Below are 11,941 nucleotides of genomic sequence, written 5' to 3' on the forward strand. Positions count from 1 at the left end.
AAGGTATCTGTATATTAGATTTGATTTATATCACGTTTACCTCTCTCAAGTAGGTAAAGCTGTACCTATCCTGGCTGTAAGAGTGTATTTTAAATATTAGCTTAATATGTCTACAGGAATGACGCGAATTATGGCAGTGGCGAGAGCCGGCCGCGGAACCTGCGGATTTTTTTTTAAATAACACCATAAGCAGCAAATATACCCACTCATAACAAATTAGAAAAACGCAAAAACATTTAATTGATACTTTAATTAGGTTTAATTAGGTACTGGATTACAGCACCTAAATTAATTTCATATTAAAATTAGTAGGTAATTAAACATTTTTTGCGTTTCTCTATACATATAGGTACAGTCATCAGCAATAGTATCTTACACAACTAGGGCCGCAAAAATATATGACGCGCTCTTATTGCGCTCCAAATAAGCACGTGTCACATATTTTTGCGGCCCTAGTTGTGTAAGATACTATTGCTGATATCTGTACCTATATCCATGAGAGTACCTTTATAGCTAAACGAGTGAAGAGGTCACAATATTAGTGCTTAACGAGCGGCTCCATGAACTGTGACCACGCTAACTTTACGTAAACTTGGCAGTAAGAAAGGATACCTATGTACATAAGTACACATCCCTATAAGCTATACACTTGACGTAGCACTTGGTATGAAAACTTAGCGTGCTCCGACACTACCTACCTCAGATCATAACTCAAAATAGACGTGTAATTTCTGATATAAATAATTTTGTAAGTATCTGTAGGTATTGTATGACATAACATAACTTTCGCTGTCCTTAACCATTACACCGCTCAATACACGCAAATAAAATCCGAAATGTTACCCAACATTTTTATTATTCTGAACGGATTTTTTTAACAATTCCATCTTCAATAAAAACATTTTACACAGCGCACGTGCCCATAAAAACGATTACAGGGGCGATTTTAAAATTCGCACGCTTTTTCTAACGTTATTTTATTTTTATTATGTGTAGGATAGTGTTATTGTTTTTGCTCGTGGGATGCGGAACGTCGCAGCAGTTTGATGAGGTATTAATTTGTTTCGATGTTAAAGTGAGAAGTGTAGACTTTCCTATTATTAAAGTGTGGCAGGTGAACAGCGCTCGGCTGATTATAGTGGAGACCTTTTTGACGTTGTGGAGACCTTGTTGACAAAACATTGCATATTTTTTCTTAAAATGTATATTAAATATATACATTTTTTATTAAATAGTAAGTATCAATGATTTTTTTAACATTTTGTAACATCTCACAAACAGAACACAGTCGAAACAAACTACATTTGAATAAGAATGCCCGCTGACAAAACGAAACAATGGCGCATTTTAAAATATATCAGTTTTTCAGTGACAGCGATGTGTCATGGCGGAGCAAAGCCTGTTTCAGAATTGAATGCACAATGAAATATTATATTTGTATTGCTGTTGTTCGTTACTATAGACTAATATTCATAGACACCGCTTCACATATATAGTACATCCATTATTGTGCAATCAGTCGGGAACTGCACACGCGTTGAACATTAGGGCTTTAGGGTCTCCCCTGATATATCGATGCGCATTCGGCAAAAGCCGATAGGAAAAAGCTTTATGTCCACGCAATAAGAGCGAAAAAGCCGTCGACGCGTCGGCAGGCGCCGGCCGATGCGAGCCGAGCCGAACGACGACTTTTTCGCTCTTATTGCGTGGACATAAAGCTTTTTCCTATCGGCTTTTGCCGAATGCGCGTCGATATATCAGGGGAGACCCTTACTGAATTTTGCGCTAAACTGAATCAGTACGCGAGCGGCAATGTATGGTGACCGCGAGTTATCTTAGAGCCGGTTGCACCAAACCGTCTGTCACCTTTAAATCGTTCAGTTAATTTTTCTACATAGGAAGTTTCATAGTTGACTGCTGCGTGACGTTGGGCAGTACTTATGCTAAACGTGATTGGTGTAACTGCCCCTTTTTTTGCGCAAAAACTCAACCTCGATGTGCAGAGGGGGAACGCGGCCAGCGTCCTGGGAACAATGCCTCAGGCTAATTTAGGGCTAGATTTATGATTTATTTATTTTGTTATTTAATAACTGGCCCTTAAATGACAAAACTCCCGTGAGACACAGACATATTAAATATATTAAGAACGGGTCACTCACGTATTTTAATACGTGAGTGACCCGTTCTTAATATATTTAATAGGCCCTTAAATGCTTCACCTGCTAGACATGTAGTCTTTGATGGGCGCATTCACGCCGCAGTTTTGGCTAGGAGCGTAACTTGAATTTTAAAATGTGTTTCAAAACTACGGTAAGAATGAAAAAGCGTTATACGGAGCGTTTTATACTAGGTACTTAATTTTAAGGAAACTAGAAATACCTACTTTGGTAAATACCACGTATTCAGTCTTCGAGGTGAAAATGTAGATCGTCAAATACTTAGTTAAGTCGGTAAGTCAACGGGTAAGTGTGGCTAGCCTTCCCCTTGGGCCGTGTTTACACATTCGGCGCGATTCCGGAAATGAATTAGAGATTCACTAGATATGAAATAGTAAAGATATGTGACGTTCCACGGCAAAAGGTACCTTATGGCGGCCGCAGTAATATTGGATCGGTGTTAATAATAGCGTAAGCGCCAATCGCCATAAGGTACCTTTTGCCGTGGAACGTCATATATATCTAATATCTTTACTATTTCATATCTAGTGAATCTCTAATTCATTTCCCGAATCGCGCTGATTGATTAGTGTTTATTGCAAGTACAACGTATGTGTATCGATAATGATACAAATTCAAATATATTTCCAGCAATTGTTCAACGACAACCGTCGTGTGGCCAAGACCGTGGTGGAGGCCCTCCAAGACCGGCGCTTCGACGGCGAGCTGACCCTCGACCTCAGGAAGGAGAACCAGGTGCTGCTCAACAGGACCATGTCGCTTCTCATCAAGTACATCGTCAAAAGGTGCCTTATGTCGTCGCCGTAAGGTTTATTCTTCAACGACAACGCCGTGGTGCAGGCTATCCAGAACGGCCAGGTGTCTATGCCATAATAAGGGTGACGAATAGTGAGCCTTAGCCCTATGTAGTAAGGATTATCGATTGTTATAAGAATTTAGAGAACTTGAAAGAGAGAGAGAGAGAGAGAGAGAGAGAGGGGGAGAGAGTAAGAGAGTAGAGAGAGAGAGAGAATTTCAAGTGTGGTGGTATTACCGTCACTAATCAGTAGGCCAGTTGATGTCAGAGCGAGGAGGAGTGCGGTGTAGTATGATGTTTGTATTGGCGAGCTGTTTAAATGTATACCTGTTTAGCTTATATAGCTGTTTAATGTAATATATAATAGTAAAGCAAATTCAGTACCTGTAAACTGGGGTTACTTTGAATCACGGGGAAGCATTAATGCATAAGGAATTGGTTTCTGAATGCTTTGATCAAGTATTTCTATTACCTACGGTTGCCAACGACCTCATAACGTTCCTAAGGTTGCGTTCTAAAATCAACTCCCTATTTCGCATAACGTACAAGTCCTTCGTATTTTCACGGAAACGTACGAACGTGTCTTGCTATTTCAGTCAGTCTCGGTACAAAAAGTACTGAGATTTATTGAGGTAACATGACAAATACGAACATTTCCGCGTAGTTTACTCATTATCCCAAAATTTTAAATTTCAAATTAGGTGATTGTAGACACGATTTTTTGTAGTATAAGTAATCTCTGATTTCTCGAAGGCCGGCCGATTGATTTGGAGTCCCGCCAGGCATCGAGGGAAGGCCTCGAATATTACACACACCTTGATGCCATTTTAAACTTGTTCGTAGGGACAATTGAAGATTATTTATCTCCCTTATTCATGAATCTCAGCAAACCTTTGTTAGATATATTGTCTCTTTCTAACAAACACTAATCTCATAATGTTAGATAGAGACTAAACTGCTGGTTAGAGATCATTTCTTTAGAGATAGAGAGAGAGAGCCAGACGTTTATGAATACAGTCAGACAATTTGCAATCAAAAAGTGTGGCAATTTCATCATTAATGACCAATTTTTATGAAAATTATGTCATCTCTAATAACACACCTTTTGTTTTATTCAAGTCTGTGCAAAATTAGTTAGAAGACGGACTAATGCTTTTGACTTTAGAAGATAGGTACTTTCCATTGTAGAATTAGCTTAACTTCTGTACCCCTAGTGTAAATTTCATTCGACAGCGTGATGTGACGTACGCGTTTGCGTTAAGTGTCATGTTATATAGGATTTTGAGTTTCCATAACGTCCCGCTTGGCGCGCTGTTTAAAATTACATACAAAAATAGACATAACGCAAACGCAAACTTTATTCATGCGCGATCGAATGCATTTTACACTAGGGGTTCTGATGGATGAGTAATTGAGTAACGTTGGTGCAGGGAAGTGGACAACTACCGGAAACGGCGAGCTGAAGCTATCAGCCGGAAGATCTACTCGGCACTCATCATGAAACTCATCGACATAGCCCGAGTGAGTTACTTTAACTCACTTTAATTATTCCAATATAGACATTTTTAAAACCTCCGTGAAACCTATAACACGACTTCCATGTAAAATGGAGATGTAATGTAATCCAATATTGCAACATCCCTGGACTCTTAGATGAGAGTCATTAATAGGCCTCGGAGCTTTTATCGCACGGTAACACGTTAGCGGGCTGTGGGGTAGACATAAGCAATAAAATTCAACTCGTACTCGTATATACTCTTACTCATTCATTTATTTAATAAGTATGTTTTATAATCAAGGGCAAGTTGGACGTTAAGACGAAACAGGAGCTGATTTTTAAATATTTTAGGTAAATATACCCGTCTCGCTAACGGAAGCGGCACCTAAAAGTAGTGCGATAAGGACAAGGCGAAAAATCCTGCATAAAAATCTCAAAAATCGAGGTTTCGTACTCCTCTGTTTCCTCCTCCAATACTTAACCAATCGTAACCAAATTTGGAAATCTAAATGATTATGAAATTATGTATGTCGGACTGTTTTGCTTTATTGGCTAATTGATATCAGTTTTGAATGCCACGCCTCTCATTGCGGCATAGTCAATTAGGCCATTTTGGCTATTTTTGAAGGGCTCTAGCGCCTTAAAAAACAAAAATATCAAAAAAAGCAAAACGGTCCGACACAGATATTGACAATATTAATCTGTGTTGAAAAAAACATTGCTCTAGCTTCAAAAACCACGGAGGAAAACGAGGAGTACGTTTGTATGGAGAAATGAACTCCTGTTGGCTCTTAAATAAAAAAATTACCATCTTTTAGTCGTGTCAACCAAGTGGCGACCCGATCAATGACGTCACTGTAAGTAAAGACACATACATACTCATCTTATCTGTGATCATATAGTGCGAAAAGTGTGATATATAAATTTCTTCTGTTCCCAGGATTTACCCAAGAACCAATCGGCCACTGACCGCATAGACACCGCACACCACTACTACATGTCGGTGGAGTCGCGCGACCAGCACGACGACATCGCCGACCGACAAGTATTCCATGTCTGCGCGCGGCTCTACGACATCCTGTTCACTGTGAGTATTAAAGTCTTAATTCGGGTTACGCTCGTAGCGCGTAGCCACATCTTTGCCGTTGTAGCGCGCAGTTGCTACGAATAGAGTGTACCCGACAGTCGGGTTCTTGGCCCTGAATGTGTTAATGCACATAATAAAAAAGTAATTCAACTGAGTGTTATTTTGAATAAGATTTCTAATCAGAAGCCCGCGGTGTGGCACCGTCCGTGCCAATCACTGGTCAATACAAGAACCAACCACTTGCCGCATAGACACCGCACACCGCTACTATAATAATATGTAGATCGCCGACCGACAAGTGCTCCATGTGTGCGCGCGGCTCTAAGACATTAAACAGATTTATCGCCAATAAGGTACTTATTATCATTATCTCTATTTTTACTTTAATTCGCCCAAAACACTAAAATGTTATCAGAAGAACTATATATACCTACCTACCCCATATCAGAACACTTTTAACTTTTACAAGCTCCTATCCCGAACGTTCCCATTTAACCAGAACCTGTCTTATACGATAGCCTTAAGATCTGTTTCCACTATAAGACGAACACAATATAGACGTTATTGGCGTACGTGGGTACGTAGGTAGGTATAATGGAGTTTATGGAAGAATTTTATGGCGAACCGAATCTCATGAGTAAACTTGTATAATAATAACGTCGGTTTTACGACTGAAATCTAAGGCTAGGCTGTCTCGAAGGAAATAGAGATTGTATATCACCGAACAGAAAGAAATACAACGACCGGACTAACAACTGGTACACATCTGATTTTAGGGGGCAAATCTAGACACGCGGCAGCGTGTCAAGCCAAGTTCAAGCAAAGGAACTGGCTAGCCAGCGCCAAGTGTAATATTACACGAACCACTTGGTGCCACTTTTGACCCTTCTATAACTCAAAACATCTTTAACGTAAACACATAAAACTACGTGTGTTTAATTATATCCATAAGGACATCTAGAAGCCCAAATTTCATGAAGCTAGCTCAAACGGTTATAAAGATATGAAGGTCAAAAAGTCGTAAATTTTAAGACTGACTGACATACCTATAGTACCTAAACCTAACCTACTTCCAGATGACCTAGAAGGATGAAATTTGGAATCCAGCTCAGTTATTGTGTGAAAGCGTAGGAAAAAATCTAAAAATTAAAAAAAGTTATAAAATAGGGGGGGTCCCCATACAAAAAAACCATTTTTTATTGTGACTGACATATAAGTACCTAAACCTAACCTACTTCCAGATGACCTAGAAGGATGAAATTTGGAATCCAGCTCAGTTATTGTGTGAAAGCGTAGGAAAAAATCTAAAAATTAAAAAAAGTTATAAAATAGGGGGGGTCCCCATACAAAAAAACCATTTTTTATTGTAACTGACATATAAGTACCTAAACCTAACCTACTTCCAGATGACCTAGAAGGATGAAATTTGGAATCCAGCTCGGTTATTGTGTGTAAGCGTAGGAAAAACTCTAAAAACAAAAAAAAGTTAATAAATAGGGGGGGTTCCCATACAAATTTCTTTTTTATTGTGACTGACATATAGTACCTAAACCTAACCTACTTCCAGATGACCTAGAAGGATGAAATTTGGAATCCAGCTCGGTAATTGTGTGTAAGCGTAGGAAAAAATCTAAAAATAAAAAAAGTTAAAAAATAGGGGGGGTCCCCATACAAAAAACCTGTAATACGCGCTAAACAACCGGCCAACGGTGTGTCGTTGGCGGCGCGCGGCACCACATAATTATAAAAATTATAGAAATTATAAAAATTACATATAAACGTTATAGAAATTTTTGTAACAACCTCATAAAAAAATTAAAAAGAAAATTTGAAAGAGACCTTATTGCCAATTCAGTTCATAATAACAAGTTACTATGGAATAATATAAAAAAAATCACCTTTACAAATAAACCTAATAAAGTTCATACAGAACTGTTAAATATCCAACCGACTCCCTCTGATTCAGCTAATTTCATCAATAAATATTTTGCTAATATCGGAAAAGAGCTCGCCCAACAAATTGTCCCAAACTCTCACGACGACCAAAATTTGTTCTTAAATCACCTGCCGGTAAAACCTGGATCATTTGCACTGTTACCTGCCACACTGGATGAGGTTAATAACACATTATTCAATCTTAAGGGTAATAGCGCGCCTGGCTGGGATAATATATCAAATAGCTATTTAAAATATGTATCTAAAGAAATCGTCCCTATCATAACACACCTGGTAAATCTTAGTTTTAGCCAAGGAATATTCCCGAAATCCTTTAAACAGTCACTAATCACACCGGTATACAAGAATGGAAACAGGGATGATGTCAGCAATTACAGACCGATATCGGTGCTACCTGCAATTTCGAAGATTGTGGAAAAACTTCTGAATACCAGACTGCTAAGTTACTTAAATAAATTCAACATTCTATCGCCATCACAATTCGGATTCAGACACGGTCTGTCTACTGAAGATGCAATAACTGCCCTTACCTCGCTCGTAGTTGATAACCTTGATAACAACAATAAGTGCTTAGCAGTCTTCTTAGATTTGAAAAAGGCTTTCGACACCGTCTCTGTTTCTATTCTCCTTCAAAAACTTCAGAAAATAGGTATAAGGGGTACACCTCTCTCTTTATTTGAAAATTACCTCACTGACAGAAAGCAACGAGTAAAACTATCACAACACACCAGTCAGGACGAGCCTGTTTCTTACGGTGTCCCTCAGGGTAGTGTCTTGGGTCCAACATTATTCCTCGTTTATATCAATGATCTCTGTGACATTAGTATTCCTAACGCAAAACTCTTCTCCTATGCTGACGATACCGCAGTTGTTTTCTCCGCTAAATCGTGGGAAGAAGTTAAAGCCAGTGCTGAGTTAGGGATGGCACAGATTGCTAAATGGTTAAGAATAAACCTTCTGACACTTAACACCGACAAAACGAAGTATATGTGCTTTAGTATTACAACTTCCTCGCAACCTTCACGAGATTTGGATCTCAGAATACACTCTGATCAATCCTGTATCGGCTCCGATTGTGGGTGCCCATCCATCGATAAAATTGCGCAAACTAAATATCTGGGAGTTTTGTTAGACGAGCACCTAAATTGGTACTCCCATATTGATCAGGTGGTTTCCAGAATTAGGAAACTTCTCTGGGTTTTTAAAACTCTGAGACACATTGTGCCAGAAAAATTAACCACGAAACAAAGAAAGTCACGTAACATCCTGAATGAAATATATACTGCGTTGGCTCAATCGATTTTAATATACTGCATACCTGTCTGGGGAGGTGCTGCTAAAAGCCGTTTCATAGAACTTGAACGTGCACAACGAGCACTTTTAAAAGTAATATATTTAAAAAAAATTACATTCCCTACTGATCTACTATATGATATAAGTGGACTTCTATCGGTCAGGAAATTGTATATCCTTCACACTATCCTAAATAAACACAAAACTCTACCTTTCAACCCCAATTACAAAAAGAAAAGAATAATTGCTAACATAGCGTTACGTCCTAGAACTAGAACAAAATTTGCTAGCTCACAGTTCAACATACGATCGGCTCATCTTTATAATAAACTTAACAAACTTCTGGATTTCCACTCTAAATCGTACTACGAATGTAAAAAGCTCCTTCTAAACTGGTTAAAAAGTAAAACCTTTGATGAGACAGAGAATCTACTTCGTTGAAGCATTGAAGACACGCATAAACACACACACACACACACACACACCCGCGCGCGCACACGCTCGCACACACACACGCACGCACACACACACACGCACACACACTCACACACACACACACAGAATACTCCTGATACCTGTTCTGTTTCTGTTAGATTGTTAATCGATCACTATTAAAACTTTGTCTAATTAAGTATAATAATAAATTATAGATTATCTCAACTAGAGACCTACCTAAATTATCTAACCTATGGGAACTGTAAATTGTAAATTGTAAACTTTATCTTGTCAATAACTAGAATTATATAGCTTTATTATTATTAACCTCATGTTACCTAAGGAAGAGCGGAGGCTCCCAACACAAGCTATTTTTGCTTACAGGGAGGCTCCATCCCTTAGCTTATATTTATCGTGTAACTTACAAAAATAAAGAATTTTGTATTTTGTATTTGTATTTTGTATAATTAATACAAAGAACAGAAGTAAAAAACATGCAGCGGAAACACAAGAAAAAACATTAAATCTCAATACCTGCCTAGTTTTCTTTACAAAAAGTATTGATATCCCATCAAAAACATAAATGTAAAAAAGGAGAGCCAAGTTCAATACAAAAATTATGCTTGGCTGTGGGGTTCGCCGCAAAAAGAATGGAGATTTAAATGAGTGCCAAGTTCTATGCAAAATCCAAATATGTATTTATAGGAACAAAATAACATTATAAACAAGTATTAAACTCTATTTCTTTGCTTTATTGGATACCTATAACAATTGCTGTTATTTAAAAAAATGTGAGATCTTAAAGTAGGTTAGATTTGGCTTGGCCAGTTTTTATCAGAATTACAAAATATATATGTTGAATAACTTTATAAAATGACTGATGTAATGAAAACTGGCCAAGTCAAATCTAACCTACTTTAAGATCTCACATTTTTTTTAAATAACAGCAATTGTTATAGGTATCCAATAAAGCAAAGAAATAGAGTTTAATACTTGTTTATAATGTTATTTTGTTCCTATAAATACATATTTGGATTTTGCATAGAACTTGGCACTCATTTAAATCTCCATTCTTTTTGCGGCGAACCCCACAGCCAAGCATAATTTTTGTATTGAACTTGGCTTTCCTTTTTTACATTTATGTTTTTGATGGGATTTAAATGACAGGCTGGGACTCCCTGTGTACATAAATTCAATAATCGTTGCTTTTTCTTTGTACAGTCAGCATCAAAAGTATCTTACGTATCAGACTAGATATATATAGGCATCGGGAATATCTATTCTCATGATAGCTTAACAAGCTCAGCGCCTTGACAGGAGAGGCGTATTCAGATATTTATGAGCACCTCGGCCGCCCCGATGTATCTGATGGCGACTGTACCAAACCTAAAGGTCTACCGCCATCGTCGAAAAATCAAAATCGTTATCTAGCTGCCTCTCTATAGCTTGCATATTAGAGCGACAGAGAGGCAGATAAGGTTTTTTATGTTGGCGGTCCTCAGATGATCAGGTGTCTATTCTTGTTCGCAGGCGCCCAGAATTCTAGCCCAGCTGGGAAGAATGGATGACCTAACGCCCAGGGTCCTAGTGCGCAAGCTGCAGGACATTGAAGTCAAGCCTGTGCATCTTGGTGCACTTCTAGTTATCCAGGTAGGAAAGTGGTTCACTCTCACCGGGCGCGAAGTGCTCGAGGCAGCTCAGAAAAGTGCGGTTACCACTAGTTTGGCACTCACATAAACGCTATCGAGAACGTAACTTAATTTCTATGCATCGGCTTTTACTCGCATAATAGTGCGAGTGAGAGTAGACGTTAGAGTAGCGTAGATGTCAGTTTTGACCTGTCAGCGACTCATGGTACGGGCTCAGTCATTCATTACGAGATCCTTTTATCCACTGATGTAGACACGCCACCACGAGGACAAACTGTAGGTTAGCAAGATATTGAAATAATACCTATATAAACCACAATGCTACAAACACATCAAAATAACGGACAAACGATTAAAGTCGGACCAACCTAACTCTGCAATAATTTTACATTTATAATGACACTCCTTTGTTCTATTCAAATTGGTGCAAAGTTAAAGTATCGTCCGAGCCCTTTTCATAATTATTTAATTAATTTGTATTTCCTTTCAGTACCATCTCCGCCGCACAGTCAACTTCGCCATCCAAAACAACATTCTCGAGACCTTAAGCGCCGAGCCCCGCATGGTGGGCCCTGAGGTCATCGCGACCCTGAAGGACCTGGCCGCCTTCCTGCTGCCAGTGGTCGAGATGCTGGATGTCCACCTGGCGCATTCGAGCCCCATGTTCAAAGACACGTGCCCGCCCACGTGGCTCGGCATTGTCAATAATAAATAACCTAGTGTTTCATTATACCCTGGTACCTTGTTCTCATTTTCAAGGCATTTTTTGACTAATCGGCGGATCTCAGATTTCAGTAATCGGTACCCTTTAGTTTACTAAAGGACCATGGTGACCTTTCTGTTACCAGTGGTTGAAATGTTTTAGGTGTCCATTCGAGCCCCATATCTAGACACGCGGCAGCGTGTCAAGCCAAGTTCAAGCAAAGGAACTGGCTAGCCAGCGCCGAGTGTAATATTACACGAACCACTTGGTGCCACTTTTGACCCTTCTATAACTCAAAACATCTTTGACGTAAACACATAAAACTACGTGTGTTTAATTATATCCAT

General features: G+C 38.8%; 1 protein-coding gene across 1 annotated transcript; it reads left to right on the forward strand.

Annotated features, from left to right (window-relative positions):
- Nucleotides 1-901: 901 nt before the first annotated feature.
- LOC134678978 (uncharacterized) lies at nucleotides 902-11,606 on the forward strand. The gene is made up of 6 exons (XM_063537736.1): nucleotides 902-1,051; nucleotides 2,808-2,962; nucleotides 4,404-4,494; nucleotides 5,412-5,558; nucleotides 10,773-10,892; nucleotides 11,382-11,606. Exons 1-6 carry the CDS (start codon nucleotides 989-991, stop codon nucleotides 11,604-11,606), a joined length of 801 nt encoding a protein of 266 aa, XP_063393806.1. The 5' UTR covers nucleotides 902-988.
- The last annotated feature ends 335 nt before the right edge of the window (nucleotides 11,607-11,941 follow it).

Source organism: Cydia fagiglandana, chromosome Z, assembly GCF_963556715.1.
Source record: "Cydia fagiglandana chromosome Z, ilCydFagi1.1, whole genome shotgun sequence".
Lineage (NCBI taxonomy): Eukaryota > Metazoa > Arthropoda > Insecta > Lepidoptera > Tortricidae > Cydia > Cydia fagiglandana.